This window comes from Bombina bombina, chromosome 1 (genome assembly GCF_027579735.1).
Source record: "Bombina bombina isolate aBomBom1 chromosome 1, aBomBom1.pri, whole genome shotgun sequence".
NCBI lineage: Eukaryota > Metazoa > Chordata > Amphibia > Anura > Bombinatoridae > Bombina > Bombina bombina.
Window position 1 is genome coordinate 548,547,167 of NC_069499.1, and position 26,748 is coordinate 548,573,914.

General features: G+C 36.7%; 1 protein-coding gene across 5 annotated transcripts in view; it reads right to left on the reverse strand.

The window, feature by feature from the left end:
- Positions 1 to 26,748, reverse strand: part of CDK15 (cyclin dependent kinase 15) — a 657,391-nt gene that overhangs the window by 403,582 nt on the left and 227,061 nt on the right. For all 5 annotated transcript variants that reach the window (XM_053698694.1, XM_053698693.1, XM_053698697.1 and 2 more), the window contains one exon: positions 11,562 to 11,682. In XM_053698694.1, the coding sequence (XP_053554669.1) occupies positions 11,562 to 11,682 (121 nt within the window). The remainder of the gene's footprint in view (positions 1 to 11,561; positions 11,683 to 26,748) is intronic.

Below are 26,748 nucleotides of genomic sequence, written 5' to 3' on the forward strand. Positions count from 1 at the left end.
TGCAGAACACCTCTACATCTCAGCTTAACTTTGCTGAGGGGCCTACCTGCCCTGCTGACACCGGCTACCAATCCCCTCAGCAAAAAGATCAGGAACTCGGCTGTAGATAATAATGAACCGCTGTCCGATTCTAGAAACGCAGGCCTCTAGACAAACATGTGGATTCCTGACTGAAATTACTCTCTCATTCCTCCCGATCACAGGAAGTGGCGCGCAACACAAATTGCCCCCTCACATAGCTCCGCCCATCGTGGGTGTCTCAAAAAAAGTAATCTCCCGGGCAGCATCTTAATACTAAAGTTAAGGCGCCTAGAGCAGAGAAACCACAAAAAAAACTGAGCATAAAACACCTCTTCAGCTCCAGTGCCTGCCTAAAATGCTGCCTTCATAAGTCCCCTCCTTTTATCCATAGGAGGATTTATGTGTCCCATGAAATAAAGTGCTCCAAATGTATCTGAGTTCCTCTTGTTTTTTACAGACCCAGAAAAATAAATTCAGCACTTACCTCATAGATCTGCCAGAAAGCAAGGTAGCTCACCAGGTTTGAGAGGTCCTCTCCCTCACATAGACTTGTGGAGAAAGAAATAAAGACTGAGTAATCTTACTCAGGCTTTTAGAGTTAGGGCAGCATAAATTATATGGGAGGTGCAGTGAGAATTATGTCCCACAAGTTCCCATTGCTCTAAAGCCACCACTGCTCTACTGAAGAGACTGATATGGACTACGGCTACACCCCAGAACAAAGCAGCACAATCTTGTACCACTTAAAAAATAATAAAATCTTGCTTGAAGAATCTTTTCTAACACCAACTTTATCACTTCCTTGCTCTAACGTAGGCAAAGAGAATGACTAGGGTGGGAGGGAAGGGAGGTGATATTTAACAGCTTTGCTGTGGTGCTCTTTGCCGCCTCCTGCTGGGCAGGAGTGATATATCCCAATAGTAATTAGATGATCCGTGGACTCATCGTGTCATTAGAAAGAAATACATTTTTTGGTGAAAAATATTGTTACAATTTTATAAGGCACCTTAACAATACATTTTTTTCCTGAGTATTTTTGTGTGAATAGTTCAATTATTTGTTTTGTATGATTTTTAAATTACGATTTTCATTGTGCACTTTTGTAATATCCCATACGAAAATGCAGTATACGCCCCTTAACAAGACTGTGACACACTGTTTTCAGGGTAAAAAGTGGCTTTATAGAATTCCACCAGGGAAATAGAAGAACTGGCGAGAATTCTTAAAGAATCTCACAAGTGCAGAGACCTTTGGGAATTGTGCCTTTAAAGAGAACAATTCAAAATGATCACTTAAGTACTTCTCTATCCCACCCACCCCACCGGTAGTGTGACATCTTCAGCAGCTTCTTGTTGACATAGCTCTTCTATTATTAGTACTTATGTGTTGAAACTTTTAGTATAGGTGGGGATCCAAAAGGCAATATCAGCTATTTAAAATGACAAAATAAAGGGTAATTAGCTGTTTGTAAACAATTTAATTACACTCCTGCAGGTAAAATGGATGACTGAGAACACATTTAAAGTGAATGTAAATTTTGATTCTAAAGTGCCCGTTTTTTAAAATTTCGATTAAAAAACAGGGGCACTTTAATTCATCAAAATTTACATTTCACTCCTGTTGTGAAAAAAAGCTTTACCTTTTAATCTTGACAGCAGCTCCAGCTTCCTCCACCCGTCACAAAGCCTCTTCCTGGGTCTAAAATGAGGAATCAGGCTTCCGCCAATCACGGCATTGAATCAGACACTGATTCCCCCGGGGGGGGGGGGGGAAAGCCGTGATTGGAGGATGACCAATCCATCATTTCTCACACCATAAATGGCTTGCGACGACCGGAGGAAGCTGGAGCTGCTGTCAAGTTTAAAAGGTACGTTTTTTTCACAACACAAGTGAAATATAAATTTTGATGAATTAAAGTGCCCCTATTTATAATTGAATTTTTAAAAACTGGGCACTTTAGCATCAAAATTTACATTCACTTTAAGGGTGAAAAATTACACTATACTGTCTATTTTAGCATCTGCTTTAGACAAAAGTAATGTCCTTGGGTTAAAGGGACAGTTTACTCAAAAAAATTCCCCCTTTAATTTGTTCCCAATGACCCACTTTATCTGCTGGAGTGTATTAAATTGTTTACAAGTATTTCCATTACCCTTATATTTGCATTTGAATTTGTTTATTTAGCCTGTGGTATCCCCACCCATCCTGAAAGATTTTGGCCTCAAGGCCAAGCTGTGTTAACACAGCCAGTAGAAGAAATTACACTCCCAGTGGATTATAGAAGAGATACAGTAATAAAATGTTAATTTTCCATTGTTCTCTCCAAGTATTGGTGATTGGTTTATGGACAGATATAAGATAAAGAAGCAGGTATATGTACACAATGTGATAAAGTAATGAGATCTGATTATACCTACAAGCTCAACCCATTTTATTAGGTTGTGGCTTCAGAACACAAAATCAGCTAATTCATATACACAAATAAGCCTTAAAAAAGCAAATCTCATACATTTTATACTTTATGCAGCTGGTAACTGGAAACACATTAAGGGAAAAACTATTTTATAGTATACTTTTCCTTTAAAAAGCTACTTTTTCATCTCAACAAGCTGCAATTTCATTCTGAAATATGGCAATATTGCTCCCATTTCCAACCCCCTCACTATGCACAATACCAGAACATAACAAGGGACAAGGCTAGTTTCAGGTGAATCAAGCACAGGACAGCTATATTATATTTCTAGTCCTCACCGCACAAGCAATACAACTCCCCAGTGTGCTGTTTGTCTAAATTCCTGAATGCCTAAAGGATTGGTGACCTTTAGCTCTGAAATTCAAACCAAAGATCAGCTCATAAACATCAAAACCCAAAAAGGATGCACTGTAAAAAATAAATAAAATTACAAGCATCAAAACATACCAGAGATTTAATGAGGTAAAGACAAATGTCTTCATTTAAGCCATGACAAAATCCTTTACCTTTGGTGATCAATGTTATAACATAGACTGCAATAAACTAAAACACTGGAATTATGTCCCTTTATTTAAAGCCTTTATAAAAATGACAAATATAAATGTTAACTCTTTGCAGGGTCATAAATAATATAGGTGTGAAGGGAAGCGGCACTTATGTCTGTATTGCACATTTAGGCGATACCTTCTGTGGAAAAAGTGATTAAAAGCAAGAGATTTAGTATGTTACATAAAAGTATTTATGGTTTGTTTAAACATTTCACATTTCCTCAGTAAACATGAGCTTAAGGGTTTTATAAAACATACACAACTAAGTAATAAATCAGTTTCTACATTGGAGAATAACTTTTATTATATGAATACTAAATGACCACTAAAGCCAGCACAAAATTTGTGAATCATGGATGTTATTTTTAGTGATATAAATACACAAAAAACAACAGTGTCCTTTTTATTACATGAAAATGCTTTTTTAAACAAACAAACTGGGCATGAGCAAAAACTTCTATAATGTGTTTACTGATTGATTGCAATAGAGGTGCCGAAATGTCCCCTTGTAAATATACAAAGGTGCTGGGATTTGTGAACATATGGAACGTGTGCCCAACGTGGTCCTCATAACAAATCTGCTGGAACCATACTGTGTGGTTTTATTGACTTAAATTGTACTCCTTAATACGTTATCTTTTTTATAAATCCATGCTATGGGGCCTATTCACTATGGCGCGAGCGGACATGATCCGATATAGCGGATCATGTCCGCTGCACATCAATAAATGCCGACAGCATACGCTGTCAGCATTTATCATTGCACCAGCAGTTCTTGTGAACTGCTGGTGCATTGCTGCCCCCTGCAGATTCGCGGCAAATCAGCCACTAGCAGGGGGTGTCAATCAACCGGATCGTATTCGATCGGCTTGATTTCTGCCCGCGGCCTCAGAGCAGGTGTTCAGTTTATGGAGGTCTTTAGACCGCTGCTTCATAACTTCTGTTTCCGGTGAGCCTCAAGGCTCGCCAGAAACACAGGGCATCAAGCTCCATACGGAGCTTGATAAATATGCCCTATATATCAATAATTAAAGGAACAGATATTGCAAAACTTACATGATCTGATTTGTTAGCGCACGTACTTTTAGCTCTACCAGGTCTGCGACTACAAGCTTCTGACTGACTCAACAACCCATGCTGTATATCAATAATTAAAGGGACAGTCAACACTAAAATTGGTTTTGTTTAAAAAGATAGATAATGCCTTTACTACCCATTCCCCATCTTTGCACAACCAACACTGTTATACTATTATACTGTATAACTTTTAAACCTCTAAATTTCTGCTTGTTTCTAAGCGACTAAAGACAGCCTCTTATTCCATGTTTTTTTTATTTGCTTTTCACAACAGGACACTGCTAGTTCATGTGGGCCATATAGATAACATTGTGCTTACGCCCAGGAAGTTATTTAAGAGTCTGCACAACACAGCACTAATTGGTTAAAATGCAACACAATAGATAATAAATAAAAAGTCATTTGATCAGGGGGCTGTCAGAAGATGCTTAGATACAAGGTAATCACAGAGGAAAAATGTATCTATACTATAATTGCGTTTGTAATGTCCGTCGCCGTCTGCAATTGCGCACGCATCCTCAATGGAATGTTGGCAGCACGAGGACAAAAGAATTCACCAGGATGCAGCGAAGCGGCATCCAGGTGAATTCCAAAAAGGTGGATTCTTTCACCACCCTGCCATTTTCGGAATCCACAGGGATGCAGCGAAGGCAAACGAAGCATTATAAAAGCAACACCTAATCGCCCACATTAAAGTATTTAAAAAAAAACAAAAAACGCCCGCATCAAGTATTAAAAAAAACAACTAACCGCCTGCATCAAGTATTAAAAAAAAAAAAAACTAACCGCCTGCATCAAGTATTGAAAAAAAACATAAAAACGCCCGTATCAAGTATAAAAAAAACCCAAAAAAACTGCCCGCATCAAGTATTAAAAAAAAAAAAACACCGCCTGCACGAAATATAACAAAAAAAAATCCTACACGAAGTATTAACTCCTAAACAGCAAAATGCCTATATCGCAATAAACCTATTGATTTGAATAGCCAATAAAATTTCACTTGCTCTCATCCTATTGGCTAATTTGAATTGGAAGACTCAAATCAGCCAATAGGAATTCAAGGGACGCCATCTTTAATCGCATACCTTGAATTCGCTATTCAGTGTACGGCAGAGATCGTAAGAAGAGGATCCTCCACACTCCATGGCTCCGCGGTTGCAGGTCTTCAGTTCCAGAGTCGCCGGTCTTCAGCTCCGCTCCGTGCAGGATGTTCCTGGAAGAAGAAGAGGTTGCGCTTGGAAGAAGACTTCACCGCCTGGAACAGGACCTTCTCCGCCGGACTTCAGGAACCGTGAGTATCAACCTGGGGGTTAGACTTAGGATTTTTTAAGGTTTTTTTTGGGGGGATTGTTTTATTTAGATTAGGGATGGGCAGAAAAAGAGCTAAATGCCCTTTTAAGGGCAATGCCCAAACAAATGCCCTTTTCAGGGCAATGAATAGTTTAGATTTTTTAGTGTTAGGCTCTTTTATTTTGGGGGGTGGTGGGGGTTAATGTTAGGTGGGACTTTGTATATATTTTGTAAAAGAGCTGATTATCTTGGGGCAATGCCCTGCAAAAAGCCCTTTTAAGGGCTACTGATAGTTTATTATGAGAGTAGGGGGTGTTTTTATTTGGGGGGGGGGGTCTTTTTTATTTTAATAGGGATTAGGTTTAATTTTGGTAAATTTGGAAATTTGATTTTTTTATTTTCTGTAATGTTAGCTTTTTTATTTTTTTGTAAATTTTTTTTTTTGTAACTTTAGAATGTATTAGTTTAGGTAATTTGGGTTTATTTAATGGGGTGTTAGGTTAGGGTTGTTAGGTTAGGGGGTGTTAGCTCAGGGGTTGTTAGGTTGGGGGATGTTAGGTTAGTGTACTGTACTTTTTAAATAGTTATTTGCGTTGTGGGTTTTTGCGGTTTAAAGGCTTAATAAGTTAAATAGGTTTATTGCGATGTAGGGGTTTTGCGGTTTAGGGGTTAATGGGGTAAATAGGTTTATTGCGATGTAGGGGTTTTGTGGTTTAGGGGTTAATAAGTTTATTGTGATGTTGGGGTTTTGCGGTTTAGGGGTTAATAAGTTAAATAGGTTTATTGTGATGTAGGGGTTTTGCGGTTTAGGGGTTAATAGGGTAAATAGGTTTATTGCGATGTAGGGGTTTTGCGGTTTAGGGGTTAATAGGGTAAATAGGTTTATTGCGTTATAGGCATTTTGCGGTTTAGGGGTTAATAGGGTAAATAGGTTTATTGCGATGTAGGCATTTTGCGGTCTAGGCGTTAATAGGTTAAATAGGTTTATTGCGATGTGGGGGTTTTGCGGTTTAGGGGTTAATAGGGTAATTAGGTGTATTGCGATGTGGGTGGTTGATGGTTAAGTGGTTATTAATTTTAGTTTTAATTGCGATTTTTGGGGGAAGGCGGAAATATAGGTTAAGAAATGTTAGGTTTATAGTATTGCTACACCTGTAGCTTAAATATTAATATAAAAGCAGAGTTACAAAATACGTTGTTTCTACATCTGTAGTTTAAAAAATAATTAGACTGCCCTCTGGGCAGACTTATCGACTAGTATTAATATAACTGTGTTGGTTATGCAAAACTGGGGAATGGGTGATAAAGGGATTATCTATCTTTTTAAACAATACAACTCTGTTGTAGACTGTCCCTTTAAAGTGACATTGTAGTAGTAGTAGTCCAAAAATAATGTCATTTGTTAGAACATGTTGCTAGTGCTAAAATTAAACTGGGTTATCTGAGTACCACTGCTGATTAGATCATAGGCAGTTTCCTCTTGGACCAACAGTTCTTTGTGACTCCCAAGCACTACTGTGATTATGAGTTTAACTTGTTTGTTGGGGGTTATAGACATAGGGGCATATTTATCAAGCTCCGAATGGCCCATGTTTCTGGCGACCGCTGCTCCATAACCTGTCTGTCTCCTCAGAGCAGGTGGACAGACATCGCCGGAAATCAACCCGATCGAGTACGATCGGGTTGATTGACACCCCCCTGCTGGCGGCCAATTGGCCGTGGGTCTGCAGGGGGCGGCGTTGCACCAGCAGCTCTTGTGAGCTGCTGGTGCAATGCTGAATACGGCGAGCGTATTGCTCGCCGTATTCAGCGAGGTCTGTCGGACCTGATCCGCACCGTCGGATCAGGTCTGACAGACCTTGATAAATAGAGGCCATAGACTCACAGAGCCTGTAGTGATAACAAATTAGAGCATGTAAAATGTGCACTATAATCTCTATTTTTACACTACAGTGTATCTTTAAAAGGGACAGTAAAGACAGGGTTACATTTTCATCATTCAGATATAGAGCATGCAATTTTACGCAAATGAACTTGTGTTTATAACATTTTGCCAGTTCCCTGATTAGACCTGTTCCTTTCTTTTGCTTGAATTAGATTGGATTATTACCTCAGCAAGCATCATGAAGTATGTCTGGAGATAGTTGTTATTCATGTCACTCAGTGGTAAAAGCATGCGGTTTGGTGGAATTAAATATAAGGGGGTCACTGATTTTTGAGAGGGAAGATATTGGAGCTTTACAGAAGATAACTTTGATAAATATTATTCTCATATAAAATACTTTGTTTTAATCTTACAGTTATTTAAAATATCTGTTATTATAAAGCAAGGCATTAGAGTACATAGAGGCAGATCAGATTTCTAAAAAGGTTCACTACTCCTGGTAAAGGGTGAGATTACATTGTCTAAATGCATTAGAAAACATTAAATGAATGGGCTATGATGGGGCTGACAAATGGGTAGAAATGAGCATGAACTGGAAAAACCTATTCAACAAGTCTCAGAAAGACATCTAATTGGATTGGAATTTAGGCCATAGACAACAAAACACAAAAAATGTTACTAATGAGTCACAGCATGGATAACTCATTTAATTTATTGCAAATCAATGCAAACCTACTATTTTACCTTTTAGTCCAAAATTATTATTATGAATTTCTGTACAATGTTTTATTTATTTTCTTGTTATTGTGAGATATAACTCTGTATTAAAGGTCCAGTCAATACAGTAGATTTGCATAATCAGCAAATGCATTATAAAAAAAACAATGCAAAAGCACTTTCCAACTTCAAATGAGTAGTAGATTTTCTTCTGACAAATTTCAAAGCTATGTCTATTTCCACTCCCCCTATATCATGTGACAGCCATCAGCCAATCACAAACTCATATACTTATATTCTATGAATTCTTGCACATGCTCAGTAGGAGCTGTTGACTTAAAAAAGTGTAAATATAAAAAGACTGTGCACATTTTGTTAATGAAAGTAAATTGGAAAGTTGTTTAAAATTACATGCCCTATTTTAAACATGAAAGTTTTCTTTGGACTTGACTGTGCCTTTAAATATTTTGGCCTCAAGGCCAAGGTGTGTTAACACAGCCAGTAGAATACATTTCACTCCCAGTGGGTTATAGAAGAGATAAGGTAATACAATTATAATTTTCCATTGTTCTCTCCAAGTATTGGTGATTGGTTTAAGAACAAATATAAAGTAAAGAAGCAAGTACAGTATATGTATACAATGTGATAAACTAATGAGATCTGATTATACCTACAAGCTCAATCCATTTTATTAGGTTGTGACTTCAAAACACAAAATCAGCGATTACAAATACACAAATAAACCTTAAAAAAGCAAATCTCATAAATGTTATACTCTGCAGCTAGTAAAAGAAGTAATTGGAAAGAGAAAAACAATTTTACAGTATACTGCCCCTTTAACTATTTGAGATGCTGCTTAAATGTATGTGTTTGTTAAGGCTTCCAGGGAGTTACGTTGCTTTTTTAGTCAGTGCAAGAGTTGCTGCGCCTGCCATATGTGGCGAGATGAGAATGGAGTAGATTTTCTGAATTCTGAGCGCGTAAGTCCTTGCGCTGTATATTGGATACCAAATTGCGCACCAGTTCTATTTTAGTCTATGGGAGTAAAAAATGCGGGCGACTTGTGAAATATTTGCGTGTAACTTGTATGCTACGCAGTATATGTAATACCAAAATTGCGTGAAAACTGGCGGTGCCGGCTTTCGCGGGCGACGCCGCATATGTAATGGAGCCCTCTATCTGAATCCTAAAAGTTTAATTTTGACTTACACAAAAATGAGACTAGATGTATAGAGATTCATATTCCAGTTACAGACTGTAAAACAATATACACATGCCCCCTTCAAACTCTTTATGGTTGTAGAATGTTGACTTAAAACACTACACCATGATTCCTGAGTGTAATAAGTAAAAGACCCCCCTTGCAACCAAGGACATAAGATGAAGAAAATCTCATTCCAATGGCGTGCCAATTAACTTTCTGTTTATCACTTAAAGCTAACGTGAAAGTGACAATTCCCTAATACATTAGACACCAGTTTTAGAGTAATGAAAATGGATGGTCTTTGAAACAATACCTTACCATATAGACATAAGACCACCGTTAGAAAGTGTAGAATCTTCTCATTTAAAATGCCAAATGTGAAAATGGTAAATTCTTTTAAATATGTTCCAATAAATAATATTTTTTTATTTCATCAGCCCTTCTCTCTGATGCCTCTTGTTGTGAGTCTGTTCCCTTTTGCTTGATATTTGTTTATTCGGTCCTATTGGTCATTTTTACAGCCTGCACCCCTGTAACTGTGCTCCAATGGATTAGTCCAACCTCTGCTCTAACATCGTCATACAGCCTCTTTTTGGATCTGTAGTGCCGGACAGTGTGTTTGTAAATTCTTAGGCAATTATTTGCCAGGTTTACAGTAATAAAAGTGTAGAGTGGAGAATTTGTGTCTCTTTATTTGCCAAAATTACACCAATGGAACAGTTTATTTGAAAAAGTAAAGACTCCTCTTTAAAATGAAAGGTAGCATAACCATCTACATGTCACATGGTAAAATTAAATCCACAGCAAGTTTGTGGGCAAGGAGACTATTCCTCCCTTTTTCCAAAAATAAACCAACCCAAATTTAAGGCATATTATAAGTAGTTGCGCCTCTTCTTTCTAATGCTGGGTTATTGGATTATCTACATATCACATGGTTATTTAAAAGTAAATTTAATTAATACTCTAGATATTTGCTTCAGGGTTATAAACATGTAAATGTCTAATCAAATGGTTTATTCTTATTGATTTTATTATATCTTTCCAACTGAAAAATTAATTTAGATGTCCATAAGTAAAACAATCTAAATTTTAAATATATACCCAACATTTTTAGAATTGAAAAAAAAACCCCATGATTTAAGTTTTCTGAGCTGGCTTCTAGAGCAACCAATATACGGTAAATTGTCAGTACATATCATCATTTTAATCATGCAAAAAATTGTACTTGATATGGAAACTATAAAAATCCATTTAATCTACTTTAAAGGGGCATGAAACCCAAAAAAATTATTTCATGACTCAGATAGAGAATACAATTTTAAACAACTTTCCATTTTTACTTCTATTATTTAATTTGCTTCCTTCTCTTGTTATCCTTTGCTGAAAGATTTATCTAGGCAAGCTCAGGAGCAGCAAAGGTTCTTGCTGCTAATTGGAGGCTGCATATTCATACCAATTGTCATTGGCTCACCCCATGTGTTCAGTTAGACACAAGTAGTACATTGCTGCTCCTTCAATAAATGATACCAAGCGAGTAAATTAGAAAGCTGTTTAAAATTGTATTCTCTATCTGAATCATGAAAGAAAAATTTTGGGTTTCATGTCCCTTTAAGATATCTATGACAACTCCAAACCCATTACTATTAGCCAATCAAACAATAAGGTGTGGGAGAAAAACTGGGTAGAGAGCAAAACATTTATTTTTTTTGCAATAAGTGATAGAACATTACTGTTATACAGAACTGAAACACATTAACTCTCCCATCATGCTTCTGTCATATAGCTTTGTTTAGAAGGATATTATGTTCATTTTTTTGTCTGGTCTATTAAAGAGGGTATTTTAAAGGATAGCATAACCCCCAAAACCTTCTACAGGTACAAAATCCCCAAATCCAGAGTTCCAAAATCCAAACTTATTCTGAGATCCAAACTTATTATTTTAAAAACAAACAAACATAAAATCATCAAAAAGTACTATTTGTCCCTCACTGTAAGTCATACTCTTCTCTGCCTGTTTGTTTGGTTTGATTTTTGTGTTCTATAATGCAAATAATATTCTATTTATTTAAAACAACAAATATAACCTTTCTGAATACAGTACTGTACTATCTTTCTGAGGGTACTGTGCATACAAAAGTATTAAAAATGATATAAACTACCTTTAGGTTGCATGTATAAGCTGTATTATGATATGTAAATGATATATTATTGTTGGTTTCATTCCCTCTTAAAACTGTCCCATTTTAAAGCTGTATTACAAAATCCAAACTATTTCGAAATCCAAACCTTTTCAGTACAAAGCAGTTTGGATAAAGGGTTGTATTAGAAGTGGCAATTATTTCTTACCAGATGTCCAGGTCAGAGGAGTAATCTGTGGCCCCCAGAAGAACATCTGGTGGCCGGTACCAAAGTGTCACCACTTCTGAGGAATACGTCTGGCTGGGAATAGACTTGGATCGTGCAAGACCTAAGTAAAGAGAAAACCACAGTCTGTGATTGACTTGTATGGCCTTATGTTTTGCAGATGATATGATATATGGTGCATTTTAATCACTTTTATTGGTACCAAGTGGATGCAATTGGTGGCTTTGGGTAATGAATTTCTTTACCAATATTCAACGAAAGGTACTACCAAAACCGTTGAGATTTTTTATATTCCCTCTTGTTGTAAATCTTCCTTTGACTTTTGCACCCTGCACTTTGAGACATCATTAGCCTGTCTAGCGGTGCCTCTAGGTGGATCACTAATGATGTTCCATATAAAAAAATAAGCTAAATAGTAAAATGCAAAACTGCATTGTTTACCTTTGTGTGTAGGAGGCCCCGAGGCACTCCCATTAGGAGTTGTATTGTTATCTCACTGTTTAGCATTTTGCCTCTAGTGTGATTGAAGAATAAGCTTTACCTGAGGATAAGATTACTAACTGGGCCACTGATAGCTCACTCACTGTCATTATGTGATTGATTGTTTGCTAATAGTTGTGTAATGAATGTTAGGGAAAGAAAGAAGATAACTAGAGATATTTCTAAAAAGTCAATCAATAAAAGGTAAACAGACATGTGATGCATTAGAAGCAGCTGTTTCATTTAGAGACAACTAAAAAGATGACTTCCCTACATTGTTTTATAGAGTCTGCGAGTTTATACATGTCGATAAATAGGATCAATAGAATAAACTAGACTAGAAAATCAGTCTCTTTACTCTCAAATAATCCTATTAGTTAAAATAACAAGCTCTCTTTAAAGGGACAGTAAACACCAATTTTCATATAACTGCATGTAATAGACACTAATATAAAGAATAAGATGCACAGATACTGATATAAAAATCCAGTATAAAACCGTTTAAAAACTTACTTAGAAGCTGTCAGTTTAAAGGACCATTATGCACTAATAATTGTTAGCAATGAATCTAAACATTTACTGTTAATTAGTATATATGTCCCAGCGTAATGAAAATACATTATTACATTAGCAGTCATTTTTAAATTAACAGTTACAGTTTCAGCCAGCATTCAAAGCCATAATCCCCCGCCTTCAGAGAATGGCAGAGCTAACTAACAGTATGCTCACGCCTTCCCTGCAACTCTCGACCAATAAGGTCTGATATTTAAATGATCAGTTTATTCTTCCACGTTCTCATTACGCATTCGCAAGCCCTTAAGTGCACTGCTTTCCCCAGTGCACGGCATCTGCTTCGCGCATGAGCAATGAATGAAAGACTGACAGTAGTCCAGCAATTTCCCTTTGCATTTATTCTTCAGTCCTCAGTTTAGTTGAATATACAGAGCAGTGCATTCTTTAAGTTGAAGCAACAAGTTCTATGACCCATTTGATCGCAATGTATTAGCACACAACCATTGTGCAATAAACGGTTTATTTACCTTGGGACTGTCCCCCTATGGCACTATCATGACTAACAAATTACAGCAGGCAGGAAGATTACAGATGGTGGCATCATGATACACACAATAGATGGACCGTTTGCAGTTCAATAAGATTGGTAACAATTATCAGCCACAATCTTCATATCCCAAATGATACAATTTCTTTTGACAGCTCTAATATGAAGGAGCATTTTATTGCGCTCCTCACAATAGAGCTGACGTCACCACCAATGAACCGCTTGCACTGTTGATTAAGGTATCCTCTGCATATGAAAACACAAATAGTAGGTATACATCAGTATTCTCCTAAAACTTTGGGGCTTGGTAAGGAGTCTGAAAATCAGAGAAATGTTATTTAAAAATAAACAAAACTATACATTTAAAAAAAAAACAACAAACCTGTATGGGCTATATAAATGGATCATCTACAAAACATTTATGCAAAGAAAAATCTAGTGTATAATGTCCCTTTAAGCTCTCCAAGGTGTAGTGCCCTCCAGTGATCATGCATTGATTTTATAGATGAGGGAAATACACAGTATATTATATTAATATATTGATTCATAAATAAATAAATCCTGTCCTGCCAAGAGTGAGAAGTGTTTATACTGGATAGAGAAAATACAGTTTCCATATATATATATATATATATATATATGTGTGTGTGTGTGTGTGTGAAATCAAACTTTATGGGCTAGATTACGAGTGGAGTGGTATTTAACGCTCCTGCTTGAGCGCTAACTCTGCCCTATTGGCTCTCTCTCTCTCTCTCTATATATATATATATATATATATATATGTGTGTTTGTGTTAGCATGAGTGATAACTTTATGTGCACTGGTGTGTGTATGTGGTTCTGGGTGAATTAAATTCTGAATTAAGTTTGTTTAAATTAGACATAAATACAGAAGGAGTTAGATGTGTTTGCATAAATAAGAAGATTTAGCAGTAGATTTAGCAGGATACAGGTTTGTTTGTATAAAACAAGCATATATCCCCCTCTCAATATCTATCACTCTCTACACCCTAGCCTGCTTTTCCATCTCCTACCAATTCTAAATACAGAAAAAATATAGAGCTAGGGGTTTTCTTTACCGATAATAGTCAGTATATTTATTTTACAAAGGACTGGTGATTACAAGTTGCATTTCTGGATCTGCTGCTCTAGCCCAGGAAGAATAAATGAAAACAGAAGGAAGCAGGAAATGTGCAGGAAAGGTTAGAAGCAGCAGACTGGACAGGCTCAGATAAGGTCCAAATTCCATACAACCAGCTTTTAAAACTAGAACCAGAAATTCCACTTCCGTGTTAGGAATCTACAGGTTAATCTGTAAATCGTCAGTTGTGCAGTTTAAATAGGTATTTGGAGAGGCCACTGGTTCACATAGGGTTATTACCCTTGTCCTGTTTTAATTTATACATTTATCCTAACATCAGTGATTTTTTCAGGTATAAATCTTACATGCAACAGGGGAATTATGACAGTTTGGACTTTAAAATCTCTAGAACTGGAGCATAACCTCCTAATGCACAGATCCATTTGTTGTTGTTTTGTGACTCTGACATTCGGGCACTACAGCTAATTCCACAATGTTCCACTGTTTTACTGAGTTATGTACCTACTGGCTGGGATTTTCTTTGTTTGACAGTGATTAAATGTCTTTGTTTTTCCCTTTACTTACTTTAGATAGCCTTGGATCTGCTTTTACTTATCCTGGACTCTAGTTTCCTCTGCCATGCCCTTCTTGGCAAAATGAAATGCATCTTTTTCTGAAACCCCTTTTCTTTCACTATATCTTCAATGTTCTGGGCACTGAATTTATAGCTCATGGTTAATCTCATCTAGAGCTACAAACCAGTTCCTTCCATTTCCTGAGTAGTCTGTAAACTACTGATTTGAAAAAACTCAAATAAAAAAACTCTCTGGAGGCTGCTTGCCATACCTGAAGGCTTTTGTTTGTTTCTGTGGTTCCAAGTTAATAAACTTTGTTATCGTCTACCACAACAGGGATTCTCCACTTCCCTGTTCACAGTTTTGCTGTTATGATATATAATGCATCCACACACAAAGCAGGCAGAGAAAGTCTGGCACCAGCTTTCCAGATTGTGACAGAACATAATTTGGAGGGATTTTTTTCTTCCTCTTTTGGAAGAGCTGTAGCCATCTAAGCCTGAGAACCACCTTTCTGAAGAGCAGAGTAATCAACAGAACTGTCCTTGGAAGACTACAAGAAGTTGATTATCTGTTTGTATGAGGGGTATTGCACGTAGCCAGTTTAAGAGCAACACAGATGCAGGAAAGACAATACTGGCACTGAAAGGTTTATGAGCAGACAGTCATCATGACTGGAGTCAGCAAAGTGGGTGGAATAAAAAGTACTACTACATAATCCTACTTGTTATCTCTCATATTTTCCCAGTCCAAGCCAACCTATATTCTATGACAGGGGCTGGTGCACAAGCAGGCACCCTGTTGTCACCGTTTGCTGACAGGGATGTTGCACCTAATTCCTACCCAGTGCCAACTAGGTTGCTGCATGATCTTCTTTGAAGTAGTGCAAATTGTATGGGGGCAGTTGGAGAGACAGACAATATGCAGGGGTGACAATGCATCTCCCATGTGAGGAGCGAAGAAGCAGGGTCTACAAGGATGCCTGTCTGTTGCCGCAAGGATGCCTGTCTGTTGCACTGCTTAGAGGAGTACATAGAAAGCAGTGAAACAGAGCAGCAGACAGCGCCAAACTGACCCTGAAACCGTATACACAAAAACTGCCTCTTCATTAGAGTGTGCCTGACCTATAATAAATGTGTAGAATGTAGCTCCTTCTGAAGTCTGCAGTATGCACTTAAAGTTCTTGTGGAATTCAGAAAACCTAAAAGTTTTAGAGCTAAATTACAAAAAATGGGGGATAAACTTAAAATATTTTTAACAATGCACAATTGAACATTTTACATTATAATTGCAAGGTGTAACATGCCCATTGAATATTTAACAAATGTTCAAAGGTCATGACACTAGATTTAAGTAAAGATTGTTGAAATTTTATTTAATACAGTCAACTAATCTTATTTTGTCCGGAAATGATCTCTTTATAACATGAATTTACAAAAGTTACATTAAAGAGAAGCTGCAAGCCTGTTATGTTACACCGTTCTGTCTCCCTTTACATTAGGGGAGTGAGCACAGTTCAGTTTCATGACTATCTGGCTGCATCATGTTGTCTGTCTCTTTCCTCCCATTTCTAGTGGTGGTTCTAGAGGTTTGCTTAGACCTCGTCATTCATTATATTTGCCTCATTCAAAAGTACAGCTGACCTCTATTTGCAATCAATTGTACGTCTACTCAGGACACAGAGAGTTGTAAAAGAGAAAGAAGGTTAATTTATTTATTTATTGTTGAACTAAATACAGTAATGAATACTAGAATATGTGATTCAATATAGCAACATGCACCTTTGATATTTAATATTTAGCATTTGGACACCTGGCACGCACCCCTTCATTTTATGACCTAGAGCCATTCCTGTTCCACTCTCTCTCTTGGCCGATGATGAAAACTTGCCAGCATGGTGCAAAATCACACAAAATAATTCTTCCCTCCTGCCTCTAACTTCATATATCTATATAATTCAACACTCCATCTGTCTCTTCCTCACTCCTTGCACCCATCACTCTACTTATGCTTCTCTCTCCTCCTTTCTCTTCACCTACACACTGTCCTTTTCTCTCTTATGTTCCACTATATCATCTTTCACATCTCTCTGGCTCTCCCCCCTCTCCTCTACTTCATTCTCTCTCTATCCTCTTACTCTTTCTCTCCTTTCTGACCCTTATGGCACAAAACAGCTAATGTTTCATAGGCTTGTGCCATATAGATAGTTCTTCATACTGCTTATAACACAACAATTTGCACATCAAACTCTTCACTCTGCAATATCTGTGGCATAAAATCCCACAGCACAGCAGTATAGATGGCCTCTGTGCTACAGTGCACTGTAAACTGCAATGGGAAGTCTGTTGGCAATATATGCTCAGGTTCAGTGTAAAGCAGAGTATCCCTTGTGGATGCCTAACCTACTCCCAAAAGGTTTAAATAAGCACTAGGAAGCCTTAGAAGATTAAGGGCCAGATTACAAGTGGAGCGGTATTTATAGAAGTCAATAAAGCAAGAAAAGTAGGAAAAAATGAACAACCTACTGGAGCGTAAACACAATCGCATTTTCTCAAGTGCGCTAACCCAACATGAAAATATGAATATTTCACAGTCCAATGTTCACCACATAGAAGAATATTCTCTATTTATTCATAAAAATCTGCATATATAACAACAAGGGAGTTTGGTGGAACAGACATTAAACTACACTGTAACTTTAACAGAAACAAATGTCTACCCCATAAGACTGTATTTTAAAACCCATAGGAATACAGCAATATTCTTAAAATGTATTCAATAATAGAAAACTGCTGAAAAAAGTATATAATTGTGATCGAGACATTAGCAGAAATATATGCTTACTATATATTTTGTTTTGAGAATTTGGAGCTCTGATTTAATGCCTTCCTTACACCTTGTACATATTTTTTTTTCTTTTTATAAAGAAAATAATTAATTGTGTAGTTCATTTAACAAATCTAAGCAAGTCAGGAGGCTTGCTTTTCCCAAAAAAACCTCTGGATACACTGTTTTCAAAGCAGCAAAGGATTCTGGATAAGATATGCAAATGAGGTTCACAATGACTCGCTTTCTTTAAAGCTGTGTATACGTTGATGCTATGGCGTAGAGTCTGCATCAAAGCAGACTGAAGTAAAAAAGTGCATTGTGAATCTCATTTGCATATCTTACCCAGAATATTTTGCTGCATTGGAAACAGTGTATCCAGAGGTTTTCTGGGAAAAGCAAGCCTCCTGATTTGCTTAGATTTGGTAAATGAACTACACAATTAATTATTTTCTTTACATTTTGTGCATAGTGATGGACTTTAAACTCACTTTTTACCTCCCCATGATTTAAAAAGTTATTCTTTTTATATATGCTTTGTGTAATTTACTGGGAGTACATATAGCTACCCAATCTTGTTGTATTATATATATATATATATATATATATATATATATATATATATATATATATATATATATATATATATATATATATATATATATATATATATATATATATATTAGAATACCCACACAGTATACAATGGACAGCTGTACAGCTCCTTCTCACACCACTTCTACTAATATATATATATATATATATACAGGGAGTGCAGAATTATTAGGCAAGTTGTATTTTTGAGGATTAATTTTATTATTGAACAACAACCATGTTCTCAATGAACCCAAAAAACTCATTAATATCAAAGCTGAATATTTTTGGAAGTAGTTTTAAGTTTGTTTTTAGTTTTAGCTATTTTAGGGGGATATCTGCGTGTGCAGGTGACTATTACTGTGCATAATTATTAGGCAACTTAACAAAAAACAAATACATACCCATTTCAATTATTTATTTTTACCAGTGAAACCAATATAACATCTCAACATTCACAAATATACATTTCTGACATTCAAAAACAAAACAAAAACAAATCAGTGACCAATATAGCCACCTTTCTTTGCAAGGACACTCAAAAGCTTGCCATCCATGGATTCTGTCAGTGCTTTGATCTGTTCACCATCAACATTGCGTGCACACAGCCTCCCAGACACTGTTCAGAGAGGTGTACTGTTTTCCCTCCTTGTAAATCTCACATTTGATGATGGACCACAGGTTCTCAATGGGGTTCAGATCAGGTGAACAAGGAGGCCATGTCATTAGATTTTCTTCTTTTATACCCTTTCTTGCCAGCCACGCTGTGGAGTACTTGGACGCGTGTGATGGAGCATTGTCCTGCATGAAAATCATGTTTTTCTTGAAGGATGCAGACTTCTTCCTGTACCACTGCTTGAAGAAGGTGTCTTCCAGAAACTGGCAGTAGGACTGGGAGTTGAGCTTGACTCCATCCTCAACCCGAAAAGGCCCCACAAGCTCATCTTTGATGATACCAGCCCAAACCAGTACTCCACCTCCACCTTGCTGGCGTCTGAGTCGGACTGGAGCTCTCTGCCCTTTACCAATCCAGCCACGGGCCCATCCATCTGGCCCATCAAGACTCACTCTCATTTCATCAGTCCATAAAACCTTAGAAAAATCAGTCTTGAGATATTTCTTGGCCCAGTCTTGACGTTTCAGCTTGTGTGTCTTGTTCAGTGGTGGTCGTCTTTCAGCCTTTCTTACCTTGGCCATGTCTCTGAGTATTGCACACCTTGTGCTTTTGGGCACTCCAGTGATGTTGCAGCTCTGAAATATGGCCAAACTGGTGGCAAGTGGCATCTTGGCAGCTGCACGCTTGACTTTTCTCAGTTCATGGGCAGTTATTTGGCGCCTTGGTTTTTCCACACGCTTCTTGCGACCCTGTTGACTATTTTGAATGAAACGCTTGATTGTTCGATGATCACGCTTCAGAAGCTTTGCAATTTTAAGAGTGCTGCATCAATCTGCAAGATATCTCACTATTTTTGACTTTTCTGAGCCTGTCAAGTCCTTCTTTTGACCCATTTTGCCAAAGGAAAGGAAGTTGCCTAATAATTATGCACACCTGATATAGGGTGTTGATGTCATTAGACCACACCCCTTCTCATTACAGAGATGCACATCACCTAATATGCTTAATTGGTAGTAGGCTTTCGAGCCTATACAGCTTGGAGTAAGACAACATGCATAAAGAGGATGATGTGGTCAAAATACTAATTTGCCTAATAATTCTGCACTCCCTGTATAAATAAATATCTATTTATAAATACATAGAACATATTCTGCTATATGTAAATAGTGCATTAGAGCCCTTTGCAGTTAAGTAGATGAAAACATGTAAAAGCATATTTATGTGTAAATATGTATTTATACGTGTGTATATATGCTCTGAGGTTGCGCTATCATTAACTTCAGTTACGCTGAAGCGATTATGTTTATTTTCAACTTGTAATACGAGCGCTACTTCCGTAGGATGAAAACAGCCGCGATAAACCCAATATCGCTTGCGTGTAACTGTTAGCGCGCCACTTGTAATCTGCCCCGAATTGTTTTATTACTAACATCTGTGCACAAAAAGTGGTTGTATTTTTTTACAACAGGTAGCCAAACTCCTTCTACTACCTGCCTTTTCTGAAGGAGGTAATCCAATCTAGCCACATTAGCAAAAGTAATTTTATTGGCAAAACTATCAGTCTTTATCAGATACACAGTGCTGAGGCGAATTAGGGATATATACGTAGCCTTTACAGGTAAAATCGGCCAAAATAAATAATGAAAGTATATCACAAAGTTATTTAACTGTATAATTCAACATTTCATGTTACAATGTCAAACTCTTTTGTGTCCTTTTAGAACATTTTTTTGCACAGTAGTGGCAAGTTGACTATAAGGGGTCAATTTATCAAGTGCCAGGTGTACATGATTCGCTGTAGCGAATCACATCCGCCAGACATTGCTAAATACGCTGTCGGCATTAAACATTGCACAAGGATTTTTTGTGAAATGCTTGTGCAATGCTGCGCCCTGCACCTAAAAGGTGGCGGACAAGTAAAGGAGCAGCAGTCTTACGACCACTGCTTCTTAACTTACATTTCCGGCGAGACAGAAACTTTGGGCGCAGAAAGCAGCACCCACTGCTTGTTAAATCTACCCCTGCGTGTCAATCTATGGCCACTTATAAAACAAAATAAAAAATAGAATCACTGAAAAGAATAATAAAAATAAAGTAAAAACGCATAGATGCTTCTAGAGGTGTCAAACCCTCTCTGGCAGCCAAAGATTCCAGGATACTTGATTACTAGAGTATTGTCAGTGCACTTAAAGTTTGGCAGCCAATATTATTCTGACAATATGTGCTTTGGCCTCATATTCCTTCCAGAATAAAATATGAAATCATTTCCAGATACAAAGCACCTTATAAATCAGAGTGCTTATATTTCTGCTGTGATGACAAACTATAGTATGAGCTTCCTTTTTAAATATTCTTTCTAAATATAGTATATACATTATCTTTTTAAAGAAGCTTCTCAATTACACCTAGAATGTACACTGCTATCCTAAGAATAATAGTATTAAAGGGACATGAAACCCAAAAATTTTCTGTCATGATTTAGAAATGCATGCAATTTTAAACAACTTTCTAATATACTTCTATGATCTATTTTGCTCCATTCTCTTGATATCCTTTGCTGAAAAGCATATCTAAATGTGCTTAGTAGTTGCTGATTGGTGACTGCACATAGATGCCTCATGTGATTGGCTCACCCATGTGCATTGTTATTTCTTCAGAAAAGGATATGTAGCCACCAATCAGCAAGCACTACCCAGGTTCTGAACCAAAAATGGTCCGTCTCCTTTTCAAATAAAGATACTAAGAGAACAAATAAAATATAGGAGTACATTAGAAAGTTGCTTAAAATTGCATGCTCTATCTGAATCATGAAAGAAAAATGTGGGTTTCGTATCTCTTTAAATATGAATATTGCATAAATATGCTTTTACATGTTTTCATCTACTTGACTGCAAAGGGCTCCATTGCACTTATATATATGTCGATATATGTGTACTTATTTATTTTTGTGTATATATCTCTGTAAATGCATTTATACACATATAAATAAATAATTAATAAATAAATATTTATATATACATATATATATATATATATACACACACACGTTGATTGGAGTAGCCGTGTTAGTACAGAGATTTAGATATCAAAATAACTAACTATACATTTATAAGATGACAAGCTTTTGGAAGAAAAAGGAAGACATTCTTCCGAAAGCTTGTCATCTTATAAATGTATAGTCAGTCCAATAAAAAGTATCATTGCTCAATGCAATACTCTTGTTATTTTTATATATATATTGGTTGCATTTTTGTTCTAGCACCTGAAATGTCATATCTTTGAGCCTTTATAACTTTTTTGTGCAATATTTTTAAAAATAATTTGTATTAGATGGTGTTATTATGAGTGTAACTGTACTTTGTATTGTATTTTTGATGTGTTTTGTGACACTTTTTTGTTTTCACAACACAGTTAATCACAGCTCTGCGGTAGCGGTAATCATTCTAGCTCACTGGTTTTCAAACCTGTCCTCAAGCCTCCCCAACGGTCCAGGTTTTCAGGATTACCTTGGATGAGAGCAGGTAAAATAACCATGTTTACTAATCAGCTAATTAAGTTACCTGTGCTCCAGTTCAGATAACCTCAAAATGTGGCTGTGGCCTGAGGACAGGTTTGAAAACCATTGTAAATCGCGATTGCGCTCACACGTTCTCATTTACTTTCAGCTTGTAATACGAGCACAATTTAACTTGCATGCATACTAACATGAAAAACTGATGCCGCTCAAGCACAAACGATAGCGCTCCACTCGTAATCTGGCCCTTAGTGTTTTGGGAGAAATAATTTATAGTTTTTATGTTTTATATATATTTACAGTGTACAAACTTACACCTAGATTACAAGTTTGTGCGTTCGTCTTTTAACGCTGATAACAGCACCGCAGCCATTACGAGTCTTGTCGGTATAGCTGTACCGCAAGCATTTTAGCCTGTAACGCAACGTCAGTACCGCACTCGTAAAACTTACATTTTTTCATGGGATTCCCATAGCGTCGGTATTACGAGTTTTGCGGTGAGGCTAAAAAGTGAGCATTATAGCCTAAAATCACAAGATCCATAACGCTTTTAAAGTCAGTAGTTATGAGTTTACGCTACAAAGCTATAACATAAAACTCATAACTAATGTGTTACAAAGTACACTAACACCCATAAACTACCTATTAACCCCTAAACCGAAGCCCTCCCACATCGCAAATACTATAATAAATGTATTAACTCCTAATCTGCCGCTCCCGATATCTCCGCCACTAATAAAATGTATTAACCTCTATTCCGACGCTCCCCGACATCGTTACCACTATACTAAAGTTATTAAGCCCTACACCGCCACCACTATAATAAACCTATTAACCCCTAAACCGAAAGCCCCCCACAACGAAATATAATAAATTAAACTATTAACCCTAAACCAAAAGCCCCCCACATCGCAATAAACTAATTTAAACTAGTAAGCCCTAACCCTAATGTAACCCTAACCCTAACGTAACCCTAACACCCCCTAACTTTAACATAATTAAAATAGAGCTAAATTAAACTTACAATTATTAACTAAATAATTCATATTTAAAACTAAATACAAACTTACCTGTGAAATAAAACCTAAGATAGCTACAATATAACAGTTACATTGTAGCTAGCTTAGGTTTTATTTTTATTTCACAGGTAAGTTTGTATTTATTTTAACTAGGTAGACTAGTTAGTAAATAGTTATTAACTATTTACTAACTACCTAGTTAAAATAAATACAAACTTACTTGTGAAATAAAACCTAAGCTACCTTACACTAAAACCTAAAATTACAAAAAATAAAACAATCTACCATTACAAAAAAACAAAAACAAAATTATCCAAAAAAATTAAAATTATTCCTATTCTAATACCCTTTTAAAAAAAAAAAAAACACCCTAAAATAAAAAAGCCTAATCTAAAATAAACTACCAAGGGCCCTTAAAAGGGCCTTTTGGGGGGCCCTTAAAAGGGTCTTTTGTAGGGCATTGCCCTAAATTAAACAGCACTTTTGCTACAAAAAACAAAAAAACCCCACCCCCTAAGCTACCAAGGGCCCTTAAAAGGGCCTTTTGGGGAGCCCTTAAAAGGGCCTTTTGTAGGGCATTGCTCTAAATTAAACAGCTCTTTTGCTACAAAAAAACCCCCAAAACACCCCCTAAAAAAACCTAATCTAGAATAAACTACCAATGGCCCTTAAAAGGGCTTTTTGTAGGGCATTGCCCTAAATAAATCAGCTCTGTTTATTAAATAAAAATACAAATACCCACTAATATTACAAACCCCCACCCCCAAACCCCCAAAATAAAAAAAATATCTAAAAAAAACCTAAGCTACCCATTACCCTGAAATGGGCATTTGGATGGGCATTGTCCTTAAAAGGGCATTTAGCTCTTTTACTGCCCAAACCCTAATCTAAAAATAAAACCCACCCAAAAAACCCTTAAAAAAAACTAGGATTTAAGCAGCTCTAATTCTATTGGCTGATTCATCATCCAATATAATTAGAGCTGCTTAAATCCTATTGGCTGATTTGAACAGCCAATAGGATATTAGCAGCTCTAATTCCTATTGGTCGATTTAAATTTTTCAGCCAATAGGAATGCAAGGGGCGCCATCTTGGATCGCATACCTTGCATTGAAGATTCAGTGTACGGCGGCGACTGTATTAAGAGGATGCTCTGGGCCGGATGTCTTCAGGAAGGACCCGCTCCACACCACCGGGATCAAGACAGAAGATGCCGCCTGGATGAAGATTGAAGAGGCCGTCTGGATGAAGACTTCACCTCCTGGATGAAGATTGAAGAGGCCGCATGGATGAAGACTTCTCGCCGTTTGGATGAGGACTTCGCTGCCGGGATGAAGATTAAAGAGGCCGCCTGGATGAAGACTTCTCGCAGCCTGGATGAGGACTTCTCCACTGGGATGAAGATCGTTCAAGCAGGACTTCAAAAACTGTAAGTGGATTGACTTGGGGTTAGTGTTAGGGTTTTTTAAAGTTTTTTTTTGTGGGTTTTATTTTTAGATTAGGGTTTGGGCAGTAAAAAAGCTAAATGCCCTTTTAAGGGCAATGTCCATCCAAATGCCCTTTTCAGGGTAATGGGTAGCTTAGGTTTTTTTAGAAAGTTTTTTTTATTTTTTGGGTTTAGGGGGGTGGGTATTTGTTTTTTTATTTCATAAACAGAGCTGATTTCTTTAGGGCAATGCCCTACAAAAGGCCCTTTTAAGGGCCATTTGTAGTTTATTCTAGATTAGGTTTTTTATTTTGGGGTGTTTTTTAATGGGTATTAGAATAGGAATACTTTTTATTATTTTTGATCATTTGTTTGTTATTTTGGGTAATGCATTTTTTAGAGGGTGTTTGTTTTTCTTTTGTAGTAAAAGAGCTGTTTAACTTAGGGCAATGCCCTACAAAAGGCAATTTTAAGGGCCCCCCAAAAGGCCCTTTTAAGGGCCCTTGGTAGTTTTGGGGGGTGGAGGTTTGTATACTGTTAGGTTGGTTTTTTTTTGTAGCAAAAGAGCTGTTTTAATTAGGGCAATGCCCTAGAAAAGGCCCTTTTATGGCCCCCAAAAGGCCCTTTTAAGGGCCCTTGGTAGTTTATTTTAGATTAGTCTTTTTTTATTTTGGGGTGTTTTTTTTTTTTTTTAAAGGGTATTATAATAGGAATAATTTTTATTTTTTTGGATAATTTCGTGTTTTTTTATTTTTTGTAATGGTAGTTTTATTTATTTTTTGTAATTTTAGGTTCTAGTGTATGGTAGCTTAGGTTTTATTTGACAGGTAATTTTGTATTTTTTTTAACTAGGTAGTTATTAAATAGTTAATAACTATTTACTAACTAGTGTACCTAGTTAAAATAAATACAAAATTATCTGTGAAATAAAAATAAAACCTAAGCTAGCTACAATATAACTATTAGTTATATTGTAGCTAGCTTAGGTTTTATTTTATAGGTAAGTATGTATTTAGTTTTAAATTATTAGGTATTATTTAGTTAATAATTGTAAATTTAATTAAGCTATATTTTAATTATGTTAAAGTTAGGGTTACGTTAGGGTTAGGTTTAGGGGTTAATATAGTTTAATTTAGGTTGTTACGATGTGGGGGGCTGGCGGTTTAGGGGTTAATAGGTTTATTTAGTTAATAATTGCAAGTTTAATTTAGCTCTATTTTAATTATGTTAAAGTTAGGGGGTGTTAGGGTTACGTTAGGGTTACATTAGGGTTAGGGGTTAATAGTTTAATTTAGGTTGTTGCGATGTGGGGGGCTGGTGGTTTAGGGGTTAATAGGTTTATTTAGTGGTAGTGATGTGGGAGGCCAAAGGTTTAGGGGTTAATAGCTTTATTTAGTTTCGGCGATGTCAGGGAGCGGCAGAATATGGGTTAATAGATTTATTATAGTGTGGGCGAATTTGGGGTGCGGCAGAATAGGGGTTAATAACTGTAGTATAGTGGCTGCAATATCGGGAGCGGCAGATTAGGGGTTAATAACTGTAGGCAGGCATTGGCGATATCGGGGGCAGCAGATTAGGGGTGTTTAGACTCAGGGTTTATGTTAGGGTGTTTAAACTGTATTTTCTTTTTCCCCAAAGACATCAATGGTCTGCGTTACGGAGCTTTTGTTTCCGCGATCGTAGGTGTTAGACTTTTTTTTTTGGCAGCTCTCCCCATTGATGTCTATGGGGAAAGCGTGCACGAGCATGTCAAACACAGCACTTGTTTTAGGTCCGGTATGGCACTTAAAATAATCATGTAATGGCAGCGCTATAGGGAATTAAATAACACAACATTTGTTGCGTTCGTTAATTTCCCTAGAGCGCTCAAAACTCGTAGTCTAGCTGTATTATAGCTAAAAGTTTTAGATTTGATCACAGTATTTTTAAGATTTTATATTGATATCATGCAATTCAGAGCTTTAAATATAATTATAACA